The sequence below is a fragment of the Narcine bancroftii genome, chromosome 5 (genome assembly GCF_036971445.1).
Source record: "Narcine bancroftii isolate sNarBan1 chromosome 5, sNarBan1.hap1, whole genome shotgun sequence".
NCBI classification, from domain to species: domain Eukaryota; kingdom Metazoa; phylum Chordata; class Chondrichthyes; order Torpediniformes; family Narcinidae; genus Narcine; species Narcine bancroftii.
In genome coordinates, this window is record NC_091473.1 from 80,284,491 (window position 1) to 80,306,187 (window position 21,697).

The window sequence follows — 21,697 nt, forward strand, 5'->3', positions numbered from 1 at the left end:
AGTAGCAGTGGATAAACTAACAGAGAGATACAAGCAAAGAGGGTTACAGTTACCAAACTTTAAAAACTATTACAGAGCAGCACAGCTAAGATTTTTATCAAACGGGAGAAAAACCAGATTGGACTAGGATAGAAGTAGATAAATTAGGAGAAAAGGTACTGGAGCATATACTTTATAAATAGGATGAAAAGCTGGTGCAATACAATAATTCACCACTACTACATCACATACTTCTTCTTCTTTGGCTTGGCTTCGCGGACGAAGATTTATGGAGGGGGTAAAAAGTCCACGTCAGCTGCAGGCTCGTTTGTGGCTGACAAGTCCGATGCGGGACAGGCAGACACGGTTGCAGCGGTTGCAGGGGAAAATTGGTTGGTTGGGGTTGGGTGTTGGGTTTTTCCTCCTTTGCCTTTTGTCAGTGAGGTGGGCTCTGCGGTCTTCTTCAAAGGAGGTTGCTGCCTGCCAAACTGTGAGGCGCCAAGATGCACGGTTTGAGGCGTTATCAGCCCACTGGCGGTGGTCAATGTGGCAGGCACCAAGAGATTTCTTTAGGCAGTCCTTGTACCTTTTCTTTGGTGCACCTCTGTCACGGTGGCCAGTGGAGAGCTCGCCATATAACAGGATCTTGGGAAGGCGATGGTCCTCCATTCTGGAGACGTGACCCATCCAGCGCAGCTGGATCTTCAGCAGCATGGACTCGATGCTGTCAACCTCTGCCATCTCGAGTACTTCGACGTTAGGGATGAAAGCGCTCCAATGGATGTTGAGGATGGAGCGGAGACAACGCTGGTGGAAGCGTTCTAGGAGCCGTAGGTGGTGCCGGTAGAGGACCCATGATTCGGAGCCGAACAGGAGTGTGGGTATGACAACGGCTCTGTATACACTTATCTTTGTGAGGTTTTTCAGTTGGTTGTTTTTCCAGACTCTTTTGTGTAGTCTTCCAAAGGCGCTATTTGCCTTGGCGAGTCTGTTGTCTATCTCATTGTCGATCCTTGCATCTGATGAAATGGTGCAGCCGAGATAGGTAAACTGGTTGACCGTTATACACACAGAACAAAAAAAGATAAATTATCAAATACCAAAGATGCTATTGACACAAAACCCACTAATCCCTTTTACAATAGATAACTTATTTCTTAGAGAATGGGCGAGAAAAGGAATCAAGAGAATAGAAAATTGCTTTTTGGGAAATAATTTATTAACATTTGAACAAATGAAAGTCAAATACGGAATAACACACGGTACAATGTTTGCATATTACCAGTTGAAAGCTTATTTAAAGGACAAATTGGGAAACAGTTTGAGACTACCAGAAGGAAGCAGCTATGAATATATAATTACAGACACAATGATAATAAAAAATTTTATAACAAATATGTACATTAAATTGCAATGCAAAGAAGTGGACGAAACAAGTTATAAACCTAAGCAAAGCTGGGAAAAAGATTTAAACATAAAGATTAAAAAATGAAACATGGGAAGAGCTATGTACAGGAACTATGAGGAATACAATAAATACAAGATTATGCATGATACAATATAACTGGTTCCACAGACTATATATCACCCCTCAGAAATTAAAAGAGTGGGATCAAACAATATTGGATAGATGCTTTTGCTGTAAACATGAAATTGGAACAACAATACATGCAATTTGGGCATGTACAAAAGTGAAAACTTTCTGGGAAGAGCTAAGACAGATATTAAGCAAAATTGCAAAGAACAACATACCAAAAAAAACCAGAAATTTTTCTGTTAAATAACATAAGAGACAAAGAACTAGTTCTCAAATTAGATAGAGCCCAAAAAAGATTTATTATGATAGCCCTAGCAGTAGCAAAAAAAATGTATAATGACAACCTGGAAAATGGAAGAGAACCAAAAAATACAACAATGGTACATGGAAATGAATAAGTGTATTCCATTGGAAAAATTACGAATAACCTAAAAGACAAATATACATTGTTCGAACAAATTTGGGAACCATATATGAAATATGACAGAAAATGCCGACTTCAGACCTCCATCTCCTAAAGTGACAAGAAGATAAACGTGATTAGACTTAAACATGTAGAAGTGGACAACATGACCTTTCTTTGTTTTTTTCTGTGTGGATTTTATTTTCTTGTATTTTATATGTTTAATATTTATTGGTTTTTGAGGGGGGTGGGAAGGGAGGGGGAAGAAAAAAGATTTAAAAACTATGTCACTGTGTATATTTAATGAAGAACATTTGTATATATTGTTGATATGGTTCATAGTGCAATAAATAAAAAGTTACAAAAAAAATTTTGCATGTTAATTTAATAATACTTGAGCTCATTCTGAATTAAGACTGGAATTGTCAGAAGTAATCATTCTAAACACTTGACATCTTGAATGATATTTAGACTTGGAAAGCAAGCTTTTTCTTTAAGAATTAAGAGTTAATGTTGTGGGAAGGATGTAACCCACTTTTTCTTGTTTATTGAAATGGGATCAGGAATGACCCAAAATTTAAAAAAAAAAATTCTGACTGCAAACATTCAAATTTTAACCTGCAGCACTGAACACCCCAGTTAGTCTCTGTTTGTTTAGTCAGATTTAGACGAATGGTAGTAGTACTAAAGCAATTTTAATAGTATTGTTTCAACAATCAGAAGTACAATTTAATAAATCAAATTTCTGTTTTACAGGTATGTAAACCAATCATTGAAAAGTTTGGATTTCAGTTCAACTGTGATTTAAAAATGAGGTGGGTTTTAAAGTTCAGAGGTTGGGTGCTTTGTATTGATTAACCAGTTTAAATGACAACTTGAGTTAAAATGGCTGATGGTTATTTTTGCCTTAATCCTTGAGTACATAGAATGGAAATGATTTAATGTTGTTCAAAATTCAGATTTTTTTGTAGGAGTACATGTATGGCATCACATACAACCCCTGAGATTCTTTTTTCCTGCAGGCCAGACAGAATTTCTGCTTATTGGTGCAGAAAAACTACACGCAAGTAAAGATGCTTGTGCAAAAGAGAAATATAAACAAAGAAATGTAAACAAACTGTAAAAAAATATATATTGAGCAAAAAATAATATGCAATGTAAGAGTCCATAAATGAGTCTGAGTTTGTTGAATAGATGTCTGATGGTGGAAGGGTAGCAACTGTTCCTGAACCAAGTGGTACAAGTCTTGTGGCACCTATTGCTCTTTCCTAATGGCAGCAGTGAGAACTGAGCATGTCCTGGGTGGTGTGGATCCTTGATGATTGCTGCTGCTCTCTTGTAGCAGTGTTCCATGTAGATTTTCTTGATAGTGAGGTAAGTTTTAGATGTCTCCACTTCCTTTTGCAGGATTTTCTGCTCAGAGATGTGGATGCCCCCTACCAGGCTGTGATGCAGCTAGTCATCACATTTTCCATTACACTTCTGTAGAAGTTTGCCAAGGTTTTCAATGTCATATCAAACCTCTCCAAACTGGCAAGAAACTCGTCAATTTTTTGGGTTTAAACTGGTTTGGGAGACATGTGGGAATCAGAATGAGAGTGCAGAGTAAGGAGGAAGAATACCTAGACTGGAAGGAATGGAGGGAACAGAGTGAAAATATAAATGAAGGAGGGAGGAAGGTAAAGGTGGTTGGTAACAAAAGGTCTCTTGGTCTCTCAAGGGCATATATTTCAATGCAAGGAGCATAGTAAATAGGGAGGATGAGTTCAAGGCATGGATGGCCACATGGAAATACGATATTGTGGCCATCAGTGAAACTTGGTTGCAGGAAGGGCATGTTTGGCAGTTAGGTATTCTGTTGTTTTAGGCATGATAGAACAGGGGGGATAAAAGGTGGAGGAGTTGCATTTCTTATTAGAGAGAACATTACAGCAGTGCTGTGGCAGAATGGTTTGGTGGGATCATCCAGTAAGGCTATTTGGTTGTAATTGAGGAATGGCGGAAGCATGAATACGTTAATAGAGTGTATTATAGACCACCAAATGGGTTGAGAGAATTAGAGGAGCAAATTTGTAAGGAGATTGCATATATATGTAATAAACACAAGGTGGTAGTTGTGGGAGATTTCAACTTTCCGAACATTAACTGGGATGCCCATACAGTAAGAGAGCTGGATGGGGTAGAGTTTGTTAAGTGTGTTCAGGAAAGTTTTCTGAATCAATGCATAGAAGAACCGACTCGAGAAGAGGCAGTATATGATCTACTATTAGGAAACGAGGTAGGTCAGGTAACAGGTTTGTGTTGGGGAACATTTTGGGTCTAGTGATCATAATATTATTAATTTTTGGCTAGTAATGGAAAAGAATAGAGGTGGGTCAAAGGTTGAGATTCATGATTGGAAGAAAGGGTATATGTGGATTGGGTTAAGATATTTTCAGGGAAGAATGTAGCTGATAAATGGAGGATATTCAAAGGAGAAGTTCTGAGAGCGCAGAGTTGGTATGTCCCCGTAAGGATTAAAGGAAAGGTTAGAAAATGTAGGGAGCTTTGGTTTTCAAAAGATATTGGGAACTTGGTTTGGAGGAAGAAGGATGTGTACAGCAGGTATAAACAGCAAGGAAGGGATGAACTACTTGAGGAATATAAGGAGAGTTTAAAAAATTCTTAAGGAAATTAGAATGGTTAAAAGGAGATATGAAGCTGTTTTGGCAGGAAAAGTAGAAATAAATCCAGTGTTTCTATAGGTAAATTAAAAGTAAAAGAGTAGTGATGGATAAAATTGGACCCCTTGAAGATTAGGGGGATAGTCTCTGTGAGAAGCCAGAGGAGATGGGTGAAATTTTAAACTTTTTTTTCTTCAGTATTCACTAAGGAAAAGAATATTGAGCCAGATGAAGTGAAGAAATATGGTAGGGAGCTCATGGATAATATAATAATTAATATGGTTGCCTATATTGAAAAAGATCAAGGTGGATAAATCTCAGGTCCTGACAAAATATTCCGTAGGACCTTGAGGGAGGTTAGTGAGCAAATAGTGGGGGTATTGACAGAAAGATTTAAAATGTCACAAGCCATGGGGGATGTGCCAGAGGACTAGAGGGTGGCTCATGTTGTTCTGCTGTTCAAAAAAGGATCCAAAAGTAGATCTTGTAATTTTAGGCCTGCAAGTCTGACATTGGTGGTGGCTAAATTAATGGAAAGTGTTCTTCGAGATGGTATATACAACTATTTGGAAAGGCAGGGATTGATTCGGAGTAGTCAGCATGGTTTTGTACTTGGTAGATCATGTCTAACAAATCTTAGAGTTTTTCAAGGAGGTTACTAAAAAGGTTGATGAGGAGAAGGGGGTGGATGTTGTCTGTTTAGACTTTAGTAAGGCCTTTGACAAGGTTCCCCATAATAGGTGAGTAAGGAAGGTTGCAGCATTAGATATTAATGATGAAGTAGAGAAATGGATTCAACAATGATTGGATGGGAGATGCCAGAGAGTAGTGGTGGAAAATTGTTTGTCGAATTGGAGGTCGGTGATGAGTGGAGTGCCTCAGGGATCAGTACTAGGTCCACTGATGTTTGTCATGTATATTAATGGCAAATTGGATTAGTAAATTTGCAGATGATTCAAAGGTTGGCGGTGTTGTGGACATTGAGGAAGATTATCAAAGCTTACAAGGTGATATAGGACTGTTAGAGGAGTGGGCTGAAAGATGGCAGATGGAGTTTAATACTGATAGATGTGAGATGCTACATTTTGGTTGGACTGATCAAACCCGGACATACATGTTAAATGGTAGACAATTTAGAAGTGCAGTAGAACAAAGAGGTTTAGGAGTCATGGTACATAATTCTCTGAAAGTTGAATCACATGTGGATAGGGTGGTGAAGAAGACATTTAATATGTTAGCTTTCATAAATCAGAGTATAGAACACAGGAATTGGGATGTTGTGTTGAAATTGTATAAGGCATTGGTGAGGCTAAATTTGGAATAGTGTATGCAATTTTGGTTGCCGAATTACAGGAAGGATATAAACAGCATAGAGAGAGTGCAGAGGAAGTTTATGAGAATGTTGCCAGGGTTTCAGGGTTTGAGTTAAAGGGAACGGTTGAGCAGGCTGGGACTTTATTCCCTGGAGCGTAGAAGGTTGAGGGATGATTTGATAGAAGTATTCAAAATTATAAGGGGGATGGATAGAGTCAATGTGGATAGGGTTTTTCCACTGAGAGTGGGGGAGATTCAAACAAGAGGACATGGATTGAGAGTAAAATTTTAAGGGAAACGTATGGAGACATTTCTTCACGCAGAGGGTGGTGGGGTATGGAATGAACTTCCAGCAGTGATGGTAGAAGCGAGATTGATGATAATATTCAAGGATAGGTTTGATAGGTATATGGACGTGAGAGGTGTGGAGGGTTATGGGCCAAATGCAGATCAGTGGGACTAGGTGGGAGATGATGTTCAGCCTAGACTAGTAGAGCTAAATTGGGCCTGTTTCTGTGCTTTAAATGGTTATATGGATAAAATGGCTTTCATGTGCTCATCAGGTTAGGCACCATCTTTAAAGAAAAAGAGTTCATGTTTCAATAACCTTTTATCAGAACCTGGAGCCATTTGAAAACCCCCATACTTTGGGATGCTGTTAACGGGGAAGGCTGGAGAGAACAAAGGAAATATCTGATAGGGTAAAAAGCAATGGCACAGATGGAATGTGTGAAGGCTTACTAATTCCAACTGAGTATATCTCATATTTTCTGTTCTTCCCCATCTATGTCAAGCATGTGCAGTATTTTTCTTTGCATTTTCCACAACAAGAAAAATGATTACATGTACAAACGTGTACATTTTCAAGAAGACCAGTGATTTGGACAAAGGACCAGTGATTTATCGACTCTGCATTCTGTTTCATCTGGCACCAGATTAATAAGGTAAATTAATTTTAAATGCTGAGGTTGAAGACTGTATGTTTATTTTGTTTTTCAGAGGTTACTATCCAAGAGGTGGCGGTGAGGTGAGAATTAAATTGTCTCCTACAAAACTACTTTCTCCAATAAATATGACAGAAAGAGGAATAATTACAAAGATCCATGGGAAAGCCTTTGTTGCTGGAGTTCTACCATTTAAAGTAAGTGGTAAATTTGATCATAATTGAAAGTTACATATTTATAGTGACATAATTATGGTTTTTCTATTTTATAGAATTTTTTTGGCTTCAAAACAAGCATTTTTAAATTTTTTTTTCTTGGATAGTGTATCCAGTGGTTTCAGAGAGGATAAAAAGTGTTCAGAATAGAAACTTGGAGAGGTCAACCTCTGCTCAAGTAAAGACCACTATCTTATTGAGTATACTATTTATAGGGGTATCTGTTAAACTTGTGGTACTGCCTGTTGAGAAATGTTTTCAATCAAGAAATTGCACTGAAGAACAAAAACAAATTATGTTGAGATTGCACATTGCTCATAGAGCTTTGGAAGAGCTTGTAGCCAATACTGAGAAAGTATGTTAGAATTAGTAAATATTAGTAATATGAGCATACTGAACTACTTTGGAGAATGAATACGTTAGTGACAGCAATTCTTTGGTCACTTTCCTGCTTGGGCTTACAAATTATAAAATATATTTAAATTCCATTTCACAAATTACTCAGGGTTTTTAAACTCCAAATCTCTGGTAATCGAGCACCAAATTTAGTACAACAGAAACAAATTATTTTGATAGGCTTGAGATCTGAAACAACAGTCTTTTATTGGATGTCGCACAATTTTCAACTGAAGATTGGAAATTTGCTCTGTTCCATACATGGTAAAAATATTACTTCTGGTGCATTGAAAAATAATTCACTGTAGTAATCAATTAGTTCTAAAACAAGAGAAATATGCTGAGGTGAGTATTAACTGGTGTTAATCTCCTTTTCTATTAGCTTGCAAATGAGATGGCATCTGCAGCCATTAGGTGCATCAAGAAGGAATTGCATGATATTTATGTAAATATCCAACCTGTGCAGGAGCCCAAGGAAAAGGCCTTTGGAAACGGAAATGGAATTATGTAAGAAGCAAATATCTGCCATTGTACTTGAGAACTTTTCATTCTACTTTAAGATTTTACAGGTTTAAATATTGTATAAACTTTTCCATGGCAGCTTTTGGTACCACACCATGTCATATTAAGTGAATTCAAAAACTGAACACAAGCAAAATGTTTAATACTGATTAGCATTCTTCAAGGCTAGTAAAAGTCTTGAAAACCACGCCTTTTTAAATACAGTTTTTCTCCTGTTTGAAAAGGCTGCAAGCCAAGGTGGTCAGTAAAAACACAATGTTGGAGAAACTCAGCAGGTCAAACAGTGCCCTTTATATTAGCTTGAGGCCTTCATTAAATTGATACCTTGATGAAGGGCTCAAGCCTGAAACATTGGTTATGTATTTTTTGCTATATAAATGGCACTGTTTGACTTGCTGAGTTTTTCCAGCATTGTGTTTTTATTTCAACCACTGTGTCTGCAGACTTTCAAGTTTTACAGCTGAGGGATTCTGTTACTGCTGATCCAGTGGAATTGTATTTACCGTAAAAACTTAGTATAAGATTTAGTTTAAAGTACCTCCTCATAATCTGACTTTACTGCCAATTTGTGACTTTGGTCATCATCAGTTACTTTTTTTTGTTGTGGGGATAGGATGGAATTGTGTTCTGTGATCTTAATTGTTAAAAGAACGTAGTAGTTTGGAAAAAGCTGTCTTACTATTCTAATACAATGGCAAAATGACAAAATTAGGTGTATAGTGCTAATTGATATTCCACTATTTACAATTTTGCACTGCTGATATTAAGTAAGTGTTTTGATTTGTTACATGACCTTCTCACTACAAGTACTATTTCAGCAAATGAGGAGAAAACCCAGAGGCAGAAAATTTAGCTACTCCAGAATTTCCCACATTATTTTAACCTGTTCCCCAGAACTGCTGAGACGTGCTGTGTGAATTAATAAACTTGCCCCATTTATAATTTTAACAGTTCAGATGTGGCACCTGATGCGTGTTATGAAAATGTAGTGATGATTTGTTGTCAGGCTGTGCTCAATTTCAAACAATATCTTGAAATTAATACTATTCAAACATTAGTAAACAAGATTGTGAAAATAATTGATGTTTGAAGTGGTCGCATCTTAATAAGTATGCTGCACCAATTAATTTCTTTGTTATCAATACAAATAAAGATAATCTTTACTAAAAGAGGATTAATTTTAATAGGACATTACCTTTCAAATTAGAACCTGTTCTTCAATGGTAAAATCAATGTCAGTGAGTCTTGACACTTTTTTTGTATAGTGATCACATTCAAGTTTAATAACATCTGTGTTATTGAAGTAATTTCTATGTACTTATCACAAGTCCCATACTTAAAATAATAGTAAATGCATAACATTTTGAAATAAATTGTAAGAATCATGCCCTTTGAAGTAATCTGATTTCAAGGCAATACATTTTCTTAATGTTGTGATCATACTGGATTAATTGTGGTGGTTTTTTTGAACCAAGACTTTTTTGGACTATATTTTAAAATGTAATTTTACAAATTTAAGGGCTCTAAAAAAAGACCTTGTGTGACTAATTTACAAGAGATGTTTCTTTTTTCAAGATTGGGAGCTGATTTTGACCAACCTTTGTAGTGATAAATTGTCATTGTCAGAAAGACCTTCAAAAATAGTTCATGTTTCTAGATCAATTTTATTGTTTTCCTTGTACAGTATCTTTGCTGAAACTTCTACAGGATGTGTACTTGCAGGATCTGCTCTTGGTAAAAGAGGTAAGGTTATTTAGAGTTTAACAAATCACACACCATTCTTTATGTAGCAAAAATAAAAATGCATAACCAATGTTTTGGTCTTGAGCCCTTCATCAAGGTATGAGCAAAAAGCAAGCAGACACCTGAATAAAATGGTAGGGAGAGGAGCACAGGCTCATGAACAAGAGGTCAGAGGGGATATGGGTGAGAGGGCATGAGAAAACAGCTGAGAAGTGAAAGAGGGAGGGGATGGCTCTCTAAATGGAGAGTAAAGGGGGTAGAGGGATGGAGAAGAGAGGGAGACAATACCCATCCAGTTGGAAAGTGCCCAGATGGAATATTAGGTGTTCCTCCTATTACGAGCCCAGAGGATCCCAAAACCCAACAGCAATTTCACCAATATTCGACAAGACTTAAACAAAAGTTGTTTTTAATTATGTTTAAACATGATAACAGAATCACACTTTAACTTTTCACTATTGACTTACTTAACCTAACTTCTAATTCTAAGTGCACGTATATGTAACGTGTGTGTAAGTTCAGAAAGGTTCTTTGGTTCACAGTCCAATCTCACTTCTCATTCCTCCAAGTTCACTGGTTGCAAGCAATTCTTATACTGTGCACAGAATTTAACATTTATAAAGTTATAAACGCTTTGGTGCTTGAATGGTAAATGGTTACCGCTCAGGAAGGTTCTTGTTGGTTTTCAGAGTGAGATTTGTTGTTCCAGGACATCAACCACTGATGTACTTCCATCAGCCTCTTCAATGTCTTGCTGATGAAACTTCCCCCTTCAGGTTCTCCAGATGATAACCTCTTTCTTTCAGGTCATCACAGAGTTCCTTTTTGTTTCCCTTATTCCAAGTGAAACACAAGACAGCCCAGTCCTCTCCTCTTGCGTGAACCACAAGGGCTTTGACCAGGCTGTCTTCCAAATAGGGTTTTCCACAAGCTTGCCAGCTTGTCCTGTTCCAGTCCCAACTGCTTCTGCTGGCTGAAACACTGTAGCAGAAGTCTCTCTCTCTCTCTCACACAGAGAGAGCCTGTTTGACTCTCTGCTTGCAAAACCACATGACCCTCTTAGAACAGCAAGCTCTACTCCATACAGAAGATGGCTCCTTTTGGTAAAGAACAATCCATTAGTGAAGTCACTTGGGAACTCTCCAAAGCTCTTGCAAAAGCTGTGGAGCTGATATGTCTAGCATGGGGAAGAGCTCCAGTATTTTAAATAAGATCTGTTTTAAAGTGTTTGTATGTGACTTACTCTAACAAACCATTCCCAATTTATCTCCCAAAAACATATCTATATACTCTGTCACACTCCTCAAATTTGCAGGTGGTCTTGCATTGGAGGATCAAAACCTAACATTCTTTCTCTGAGCACTCTCCAACAGGATGGCATAAATGTTGATTTCTATTAGGCCACTCCCCTGTCTCTCTCTCTCTCTCTCTCTCTCTCTCTCTCCCCCATGTTTAGAGTGTTGTCTAAAATTAATGTAAATGAATGTATTGAGCTCTTAATCCTAGCACACAGCTTATTTATATAATACTTTTTAAAGTAGTCATGTATCTCAAAGCTCTTCATGGGAACTTCAACATACAAAATCTGATCGTAAAGTAGGATAATTTAGCAATTTAAGTAATGAAAAGCATTTCGGAATAATGGGGGTGTAATAACAGTGATGTCAAAAGATGGAGATAATAGAGATGACTAATGCTTTTGGATTTGTGAAAGTCCTTTAAATTCATGAAGAAGCAAGACATGCAAATTGAGTCAAATCACTGAGACTAGGCTATTTCTGAAATACAGGAGTTTCTGCAGACAGAGTTGGAAGTGAAGCTGCTGAGATGTTGTTGATTAATCTTCGTCATGGTGGATGTGTGGACCAGTACTTGCAGGACCAGGTAGATTATTTAAAATACTTTTTAAAATTTAAATGTTTTTGTAAAATTAACCTATTATAATCCTAAAATCCCAGAGGAACGATGCCTTCTACACCCAATTTGATGACAGTAACAGCGAGAACCACCCCTCCACAGCCCCATGTCCCTGATGATCCCATTCTCTCTGTATCTGAGAATGATGTGCGTCTGATTTCAGGAGATTGAATCTGAGGAAAGCATCCGGATGGAGTACCTGGCTGAGTATTAGTCTGTCCTGACCAATTTTCCAATGTATTCACGGGTATCTTCAATATCTTTCTACAGCAGGGCATGTAACCCACCTTTTCAAACAGGCGTCAATCATACCAGTGCCCAAGGAGAGTGCATTAACCTGCCTTGATGACTATTGACCATTTGCACTTGCATCAACAGTGATGGTATTTTGAAAGGCTGGACTTGAAGCACATAAGCTCCTGCCTGAGTGGTGACATGGATATGATAGTTCCAGTTCACCTATTGTAGCAACAGGTCTATGGTAGATGTCACCTCACTAGCTCTATGCAAAGCCCTGGAACACCTGGACAGTAAAGATGCATTCATCACTACGCTCTTTATTGAGTACAGTTTGGCATTTAACACCATCATCCCCTCAAAATTGATCAGCAAACTCCAAGACATTGGACTCAACACCCCACTGTGTAATTGGATCATGGATTTCCCCTCCTCCAGACCACAATCAGTGAGGATTGATAAAAACATCTCCACAATCTCTATCAGTAACAGAGCACCACAGAGCTGCATTCTTAGCCTCCTGCTCTACTCAGTTTACACCTATGACTGTGTGACTCAGTATAACAATAACACCATCTACAAATTTGCCGATGATACCATGGTAGTGGGTTGTGTAAAGAAAGGTGATGAGCCTACATACAGGAGGGAGATTGAAAACTTGGCTGAATGGTGCATCAACAACTCAACAATTCAATGCAACCTAAACTTCAGGAAGGGAAAGCCAAAGGTATACAATTCAGTGATCACTGGGGGATCAGAGGGTGAGCAAATTTAAGTTCTTGAGTGTCATTATTTTGGAGGATCTTTCCTGGATCCAACACACTAATGGTACTGTGAAGAAAGCATGTCAGCGCCTCTACTTTCTCTGGAGTTTGATATGACACCATAAACCCTGGCAAATTTCTACAGATGTGGTAGAAAGTGTGCATCCCGGTCTGGTATGGAGACACCAATACTGCTGAGCATAAAGCTCTCCAAAAGGTAGTGGACACAGCCCAGGATATTGCAGGAAAAACCCTCCCCACTATTGAGAACATTTACAGGGAACACTGCAGTTGGAGAGCAGCAGCAGTCATTAAGGATCTACACCACTCAGCACATGCTCTGCTCTTGCTGCTGCCATCAGGAAAGAGGTAGAGGTGCCACAAAACTTGCACCACCAGGTTCAGGAACATCTGCTACCCCTCCTCCATCAGACTCCTCAACAACAAACTCAATTAGGCACTCATTTAAGGACTCTTACTTGTGCATTTTATGATTATTTTTATTCTCTCTGTATTATACAGTCAGTTTGTTTATATTCATTATCTGTTTACAGTTCTTGTTTACATGTATATGTTATGTAGAGTTTTTTTGCATTGCCCATAAGTGGTCATTTGGCCTTGCCTGCAGAAAAAGAAATCTCAGGGTTGTATGTGATGTCATCTATGTACTTGACAATAAATCTGAAATCTGATTACCTCCCATTTTTCTGCCTCGATAATGAACTTCACGGACTGCTGCTGGCTGTATTTTGGTGGTCAAATATACAATCAACTATGTGGAGTGGGGGTAATTTCTATTCGTGTCTCAAGCATACAGTAGCAGGAATCTCATTTTGACCCTTATATAATTGCATTTTATTAAATTGACAAGAAGCATAAAAGCTTGTATTGAGATTGTTGTTCTTAATAATACCATTCAGCACCAAAACTAGGTCTTTGACCCACTCTCCCATTTATCTACATGAATATAAAACACCTTGGGTTCTTAAAATCATTTTGGCTGGCATATTTATTCCCATAGATTAATGCACTTGCAATTTTCTTGTTGAACCTGTTTTTGATAGTGTTTTTATGAAGATTCAGGGAGAGTAAAGTTCATGGTACTGAAAACTGCATTGTACTGCTTACTTGTCTGTAGATCTTTTTCTCAAGAGAGAATAGAGTGACAGAAGCTTTGCAATTGTCTTTCATTTAACCTCCATCTGTGGGTGGAAAACCATTCATGTAAACATTATTGCAAACATCTTGTATTAAGAATACATTTATAAATGCATGCCTATCTCATTTAGTGCTGAAATTTTGATAGCTTGAGTTCAGTAGAAATCTTGAACTCTTCTTCCATTTTATTGTTTACATATGTGAAGACAATAAATTGTATTTGTTTCACTGCACTATTTATCTAGACTCCATATTGCTCAACATGAACAAGTTGGGCAATTGCCTGTTTCCCTGCTGTCATAATCAGATACTACTACTAAGGTTAAAAGGAGAGATGTTTTGGTACCTACCTTGATTTGGCAGCAGTTTTTAATCATTTGAATATTTGATATTTTTAAGAATGTTCCTGTTCAACAGCATTACTTTAGACTAAGTTCTGAAAATCAGATTCCTTAAATGCATAGCCCTGAGAATATTGAAATGGAGGCGATATTTTTTTTTTCTGATTGCACATTTCTTTGGATCAGATCATCATTTTCATGGCTCTTGCAAGTGGTGTCTCCAGAGTAAGAACTGGGCCATTGACTCTTCACTCTCAAACAGCTATCCACTTTGCAGAAATGCTAACCAAGGTCAGTATACAAGTTTTTTAAATACATTTCTGGCAATGTAATTGTGATGTCTATTTTTAGGATATATGGTCACAATCAAAGATTACCAGTTCAAACTGAGGGAGTAAGTGCAAAACAGTTTTATGATAATCCTTAATCACCTTTAGGTCAAATACAGCAGTTAGCAAAATATTATCCTATAATTGGGAGAATCCTTTCTTCTTTCTCCCCCTCCCCTCCCCCCCACATCAAACAGACTAAAACTGAAGTGTGGCGGCATGTAATTTTTATTTTATTCTTATTTTAAAAAAAAGAAAGGCAAAGCTTTATTTAAAAATATTGATAAGTGGTTTGATGCTTTCCATGATTTGTTATTATACCTTTGCTGTCAAATGTATCATTTTGTTGTCGAGCAATTTTTGCAATGAAAGTGGAAGATGGAAAACGTCATCCAATTTTTGTAGTAAACTTTAACTCTAGTTTCCTGTATAATATTCTTTGAAAATAACACTACTCATCCTAAATATAATTAAAACAATTCAGATTATCCTACCACTGGAGTCATTTTAATACAGATGCAAAATCATCCATAAAGTGCAGAGTCGCTAAAAATAACATTTTTGAGGTCACTCTACAAATTGGAAACTATTTAACTTTAACTTGAATGATTTATTCCTGATGATTTTTCAATCTCATGGAATACTAAAGGTATCAAGCATTATTTGGTATATGTACATTGCTCTAAAATTTGATCAAAGACTGATCCATACTGCATCTATGTGAATGGTGTGCTCTGGATATGAACATGCAACTCTCTGGGATAAGCAAATCCAATATTCATTCATTAATGCTGTATGGTCAATCAAACAGTGATTGGAAAATGGCACTGTAGCTTGGTTATCGCATAATTTCTGCTCTCATGTTTGTACACTTCAGTGGAGTCCTCTAACTTAGTTATTTTTATTTGAATAAAACCTAATAGTGTTTTTTTTTAACCTTTGTTTCTATTTATTCTACATTGCATTCATGTCTTAGGAAATCCAATAATATAATGTTTTTATAATGACAAGAATTTCTTGTTTTGTGAGCGGTGTTGGGACAAATTTTCACTTTGCATTGTATTTTTTACAGGCCAAGTTTACTGTAAATAAAATAAATGATCAAGAATCTGGATCAGAAAGATGCATCATAGAATGTGAAGGGATAGGAATGACAAATCCCAACTTCTGATATTTAGATGTACCCATCATGCCAAAAGCAATGGAAGCTTTTTTTTCTCAGTGCCATAGGTATTCTTGATCCTAGTCGCTGCTTAATGTGAGATTCATATTTACAAAAATAAACATGAGATGACAATCCAACTGTTTCTTGTGGATGCACTGACATAAGGAACAGAACATAACTGGATAAAACAACTTTAAAGCACGACAGAATTTTGGAAAGTGAAAAAGACTAACTCAAGCATATTGATAGTGACAGAATGATTCTGTGTATTCTACTTTGTTCTCTTAATCCACCAAGAGGAAATGTATAAAATCTGACATTGCAAAAAGGAATTCAAGCTGTAGTAGTTATTATTGTTTATGTGCATGGCCTTACTGCAGTACACCAAATGTGCTTATAAAAGACAGCTACATTTGAATATTGTGTATGATTTTCATTGAACATAACATCAAATTTACTTATGAATAAAAATGAGCAGTCATTCAATTTTAGCAATTGATCTGTAATTTGACACTTTTTTGCCCCCATTTATTGATATTTAATTTGCCATTCTTAGACTTTTAGACTTCCAATAGACCATAGGAGGAGAATTAGTCCAATCAGCTCATTGAGTCTGCTATGCCATTCAAATATGGCTGATGTATTCTCCTTTCAACCCAATTTTCATGCTTTCTCCCTATTAACTTTGTCCTTGCATCAAGAACCTTTCAACCTTTGGGTAGATTTAAAGCAATGATGAGGCATCCACAACTGTCAATGGCAGTGGTTCTCAACCATTTTCTTTCCACTCACATACCACTTTAAGTATTTCCTATGCCATAGGTGCTCTGTGATTAGTAAGGGATTGCTTAAGGTGGTTCACAAAGATTGAGAACCATTGGTCTATGGCAATGAATTTCACAGATTCACAACTTTCTGGCTGAAGAAATTTCTCTTAATTTCTTTTCTAAAGAGATGTCCTTTTATTCTGAGGCTATGCCCTCTGGTCTTTGACTCTTCCACTACTGGAAACATCATCTATCTAACTTTTTCAATAACCCTAACCCTCATCCTTCTAAACTCCAGTGGGTATAGGCTCAGAGTCATCAAATGCTCCTTGTATGTTAACCACTCATTCCCAGGATCATTGTAAACTTCGTCTGGAACCTCTTCCAACATCTAGCATATCTTTACTTGGATAAGGGGGTTTAAACTGCTCACAATATTCCAAATACAGTCTGACAAGCACCTTTGCTTTTATATTCTAATTCCCTCGAAATGAACACTAATACTGCAGGTTGTAAGGAAGGAAAATGCAAATTAACTTTTAGTGAATTCTACACCAGGACTTCTTCCCATTTAGAAAATTGTGTGTTTATTCCTTGTGCCAAAGTGCATACCAACACTGTTGTAACGGCAGGGCTGCTACTCATGGACCCGAAGAACGGAGGCACAGCGCTACTCTGAAGGGTTCAACCACCCAGTCCTATGCTGGTGGCTCCCTACAGGTTAAATGGCCTGTTAAAAGAGCTGACTGTGCTTTCAAACTAAAATCCTGCAATCATGAGGGCAGCACCTGTGCTCTTCAGAGGCCACAAGGGGTTTCAGGTTCCAAGGAGCACCAGAAACAGAAGAGCACCTGACATTAAGAAGGAGAACCAGAGGAGACTACAGGATAGTGACCATGGTGGCGGCAAGTGAGGGACTCAGCAGTTTATGGACCCACACAGGCTGCTGGGAACTAGGCATCAGAGTGGGAATTCAAGAGGGTGCGGAGGGCAAGAAGGGCCCCTGAAAAGCCTCAGGCACTGAAGACTTCCTGATTGTGTTTGAAGTTTGGATCTAGAGCTTGGGTTGCTGATGAGTCGAACCGGAGTCTGTGCAGTTGCAAAGGCTGCGGGACTACTAGAGGCAAATCCATGGACACTCGGTGTCTTTGAAGGGACTCCCTTGCTTCTCTTTATCTTACTGGAAAGGTTGCCAGGTGAAACTAATGGGGACTCTGCCTTACAGCAGGCAGAAAACAATTTTGTGTAATGTTACTTCTTTTGTACTATTACAGGACAATAAAGGAATCTTGGTCTTGGCCATACACTCCCTATACAGTATCCCATCTGCCATTTCTTTGCCCATTTCCCACTCTTTTCAAGGTCCTCTGCAGACTCTGATTCTTCAACACTACCTTCCCCTGCACCTATCTTTGTTCTGTCATCTAAATCTACACCACACATTAAAAGTAATGGACCCAACACTGACCCTTGTGGAACACCACTAATTATTGGCAGCCAGCCAGAAAAGACCCCTACCCCAATTTTCACTCTTTGCCTTCTGCCAGTCAGCCAATCTTCTATCTTTCTTGTCATGACATGCACTCCTTTATTATTTAGCAGTCTTCTGTGCAATGTTTTGTCAAAGTCCTTCTGAAAATCCAAATGGAAAAACAGCCACTGAGTTAACTTACTCTAGCCTGCTAGTTACTTCCTCAAAAGAATTCCATTAGATTTGTCAATCAAGATCACTCCTGAACAAAACATGCTGACTTTGGCTTATGTTGTGCTTTAATGTGCCCTGAAGCCTCATCCTTAATAATGGACTCTGGAATCTTGCCTACCATCTAAGTCAGGCTAACCAGTTCCCTGTCTTTCGCATCACTTCCTTCTTAAAGAGTGGAGTGACATTTGCAATCTTCCAGTCCTCTGGAACCATTCCCCATTCTAGTAGTGCTTGAAAGTTGACGAACAACGCATTCACAATCTCTTCAGCAACCTTTAATTTCTTGGGATGTAGTCCATCTGGTGCAGGCCACTTAACCACCTTCTCCATAATAACAGAAGGCCATTTCATGCTAGGCCTCCAAGTGCAGAGGGAAAACTTAAAACTTGCCTGGGGTGTGAGAAGTTCTTCACAATGTTATTTTCCTTCCACATGCATTGTGTGTTGTATATGTCCATCATGGTAGGAAAGAGAGACCCCAATAATCTTCTCTGCTGACTCCACTATCCTCTGCAGGGTCTTACGGTCTGAGGTGGTAGTTTCCAAACCAGGTGATGATGCAGTTGCACAGGATGCTCTCAATACATCCTCTGTAAAATGTAGTGAGGATGAAGAGTGGGGGATGAACTTTCCTCAGCCTTCACAGGAAGTAGAGGAACTGCTGGGATTTCTTGAGTATGGGGCTGGTGTTAAGGGACGAGGTAAGATTCTCTGCCAAGTTCACACCAACAAACTTGGCTTTCTTGATGACCTCAATGGTAGAGTCATCAATGGTCAGTGGAGAGTGATTTTCCCCAGGCCCTCCTGAAGTCAACAACCATCTCTTTTATTTATATTCAGGTGCAGGTTGTTGGCTCTGCACCAGTCCATAAGCGACTGAAGCTCATCTCTTGCTGACTCATCCTTCTTGCTGATAAGGCCCACCGAGGTATAGTCAACTAACTTGATGATGTGGTTCCAGCTGTGTTTTGTGGCACAGTCATGAGCCGGCAGAGTGAACAGCAATGGACTAAGCACAGTCCTGGGGAGCTCATGTAATAGTCTTAGGAGTGCTGTTTCTGATCTGGACTGCGCCCTGAAGCAGTCCAGTAGGTATACTGATACAAAAATGTTTTTGTTGTTACAACTCCATTGATATTTTTATAAACAATAATACATTTCTGCTGAAACACTGCACAAAAATGTTATAGACGTCATGTTGGTGTCACCCCCTCTGATGGTGTCAGCCAGTGCCGTCCGCACCCCCAGTGACGGCAGTGACCATACAATAACTTCATTTGCATGGCTTCACAGATTTCAAACTTGGGCTGCTGCAAGTCACGAACAATTTTTACATATACAATTGATATGCGCCATTTTATCTCTCCTGCAGTAATATTGGGGAAAATTATTGATGAATTTTCCATCAGTAACAAATTGTCAGATTGCGCCCCTTCTGATGGGTTAGATAGAACAGGCGGTGAGGCCAATGTCCAAACGATCACATTACAATTGGCATTGACTTAAATCCCAATGAATGGGTGCTGTCTTTCGTTTTAATTTATTGCGAGACCTCCAGACGGGCTGTTTTTCTACTTGTATCTAACAGCTTTCCGAACATATATAACACCCCAGTATTTCAGGTCTTTATTTTTATAATTTTGGAATATAGTTGGTGATTAGTTAGCCAAGCATAGAGCTGCAGGAAAGCTATTAAGGGATTCAGCAGCCCCTATAGGTGCGGGGTCTGCCACGTGTTATGGGCGAGGGGGACGTCACAAAGCCCCGGGTAGCGCTGAAATCACCCCAACTGCAAACTGCCTTGAACCCAAACCTGTGCCCTCATCTACTGAAATTCAATGCAGCATGTTCACTTGATTTCATCCGTACCAAAGCCATAAAACCTGCGAAGGGATGTCAGACCCTTCTAATTGGAATCACTGTCCAGACATGTGGAGCCCCGACCAATTCAATCGATCCGCGGCAGATCGTGCTTGGTTTGTTGATATTGGGGGTAGGTTGTTGAAACTCAGAGAATATGCAAGTTTGAAAATCGGGATCATGCATTCTGTTCGAGTGGTCTTTTTGGCCAGATATGTTTATTTGCGTCTATAGTTGGGCTAAATTAAAATCGATATACCAATGCCATGAATTTAAAATCCCTACATTGTGAACTCAAATATGCAACTGTTCTCAATTGGGGATGGTTTAAATATTACAGAAATGTTACAATAAACGAAGGCTTGTCGGTGGAAGGTTCCGAGTTGTCGCTGCCGGCACCCAGGAGTGTACGTGTACTTTTTCCCCCTGCATCGTCAGTTTGTCCAACATGTGCAACAGGAGGCATGATTGCAACTGTAGGAAAACTGCAGAAGTGCGGATGTGTTAACGACTAAATCTTTCATGATTACTTTATAGTCTGTGGTATCTTGACATTTACATTCCAGTGCAGATAGATTTAGTAATCCTTTCTTTAAATTGGGAAAGAGAAAAAAGAAGGAATTGTATGGATTTAAGGATTTTTTTGGAATGGCGAAATGAAGATCGTGATAAACTTGATACTGACGACGCTAATCCTTCCGTTTCTATATTGGTGCTATTGTCATGGAAGCATACAGAGAGGGTATCGTGTGACAAGTTGGGTCACTGCTTAATTTGTAAACGAGGTCATTAAAATATCGATGTACTCGGGTTATGATAAATTATAACCAGGCAAAAATCATATTTATACTGTTTTATTCCATTGTAATTATAATTTAGCGGACTTGTCAGCCACAAACGAGCCTGCAGCTGACGTGGACTTTTACCCCCTCCATAAATCTTCGTCCGCGAAGCCAAGCCAAAGAAAGAATTATAATTTAGCGACTACTGGTGGAATGCTTAATGTTGAAGTAAATAATTTAAAACAATATGTTTTAAACGCACTTGAGGTAGGCAAAGATTATTTTTAGGCCAGGTAATGACACCCATTACAGTACATTGCAGTGACTAAACTGTCAAGAGTAGGAGGTGTGAAACCTTTTCATGGCAAATTTTCCTGTACTTCTGAATTTGAATCAGGTTGACCTTGTAGAGCAACAACTTTGTTGTTGCGAAATGGGCATTAAAGTTGCACTTTTTGCCCAAATCAGTTTCATGTCCATTGCTAACAGTGGCTTAAATGGTAGCACTCACTGTTCCCTAATCTCAGAGTCTGTGGCTACACATTCCATTGAACCCAAAGATTTTGTTTAATATTCCAGTGCAGTGTACTACTGTTTGCAGTGCCACTTCAGTGGTGAAACCAAGAAACCATTTTATCTCGTTGTAGAAATATAGAGAGCAATATGCCTTTTCCAGATAGATCAATCAATACCCTGAGCAATAATATCTCTCAGCAAACATCATATAAACAAACTCTCAAGTCTTGAACACATGGGGAAGCTGGTTGTTGTTTCCTATCTTGCAAAATAAAAGAACCTTGCAATATAGTCAGGTTTTAAAGTTCCGTACAACAGGGAAGGAGACTCAGTAATTATTTAAATGTTACAACATCCATACATATACTGTAATAGAGAGATACTGAACTTCTGTTAGTGAACTCTGTTATCAATAGTTAATCCAGCATATATGTTAGCTC

At 38.4% G+C, this 21,697-nt stretch overlaps 2 protein-coding genes and 1 long non-coding RNA gene across 6 annotated transcripts in view; 2 read left to right on the plus strand and 1 right to left on the minus strand.

The window, feature by feature from the left end:
* Window positions 1-16,118, plus strand: part of rtca (RNA 3'-terminal phosphate cyclase) — a 32,224-nt gene extending 16,106 nt beyond the window's left edge. Inside the window, exons 5-11 of the mRNA XM_069938005.1 lie at window positions 2,676-2,734; window positions 6,896-7,037; window positions 7,834-7,958; window positions 9,658-9,716; window positions 11,506-11,600; window positions 14,320-14,424; window positions 15,535-16,118. Of these exons, the coding sequence (XP_069794106.1) occupies window positions 2,676-2,734; window positions 6,896-7,037; window positions 7,834-7,958; window positions 9,658-9,716; window positions 11,506-11,600; window positions 14,320-14,424; window positions 15,535-15,633 (684 nt within the window). The 3' untranslated portion in view covers window positions 15,634-16,118. The remainder of the gene's footprint in view (window positions 1-2,675; window positions 2,735-6,895; window positions 7,038-7,833; window positions 7,959-9,657; window positions 9,717-11,505; window positions 11,601-14,319; window positions 14,425-15,534) is intronic.
* LOC138763592 (uncharacterized) lies at window positions 13,626-19,300 on the minus strand. The gene is made up of 2 exons (XR_011357673.1): window positions 18,490-19,300; window positions 13,626-13,836 (listed from the first exon to the last, which is right to left on the minus strand). It is a non-coding gene; the product is annotated as an uncharacterized lncRNA (long non-coding RNA).
* A 522-nt stretch (window positions 19,301-19,822) lies between these two features.
* cdc14ab (cell division cycle 14Ab) overlaps window positions 19,823-21,697 on the plus strand; it is a 153,746-nt gene continuing 151,871 nt past the window's right edge. For 3 of the 4 annotated variants that reach the window (XM_069937999.1, XM_069938003.1, XM_069938004.1), the window contains exon 1: window positions 19,899-20,092. In XM_069937999.1, coding sequence (XP_069794100.1) covers window positions 19,993-20,092 — 100 coding nt within the window. In that variant the 5' untranslated portion in view covers window positions 19,899-19,992. Of the gene's footprint in view, window positions 20,093-21,697 lie in introns of all 4 variants that reach the window. The other variant, XM_069938000.1, reaches the window with a different exon arrangement.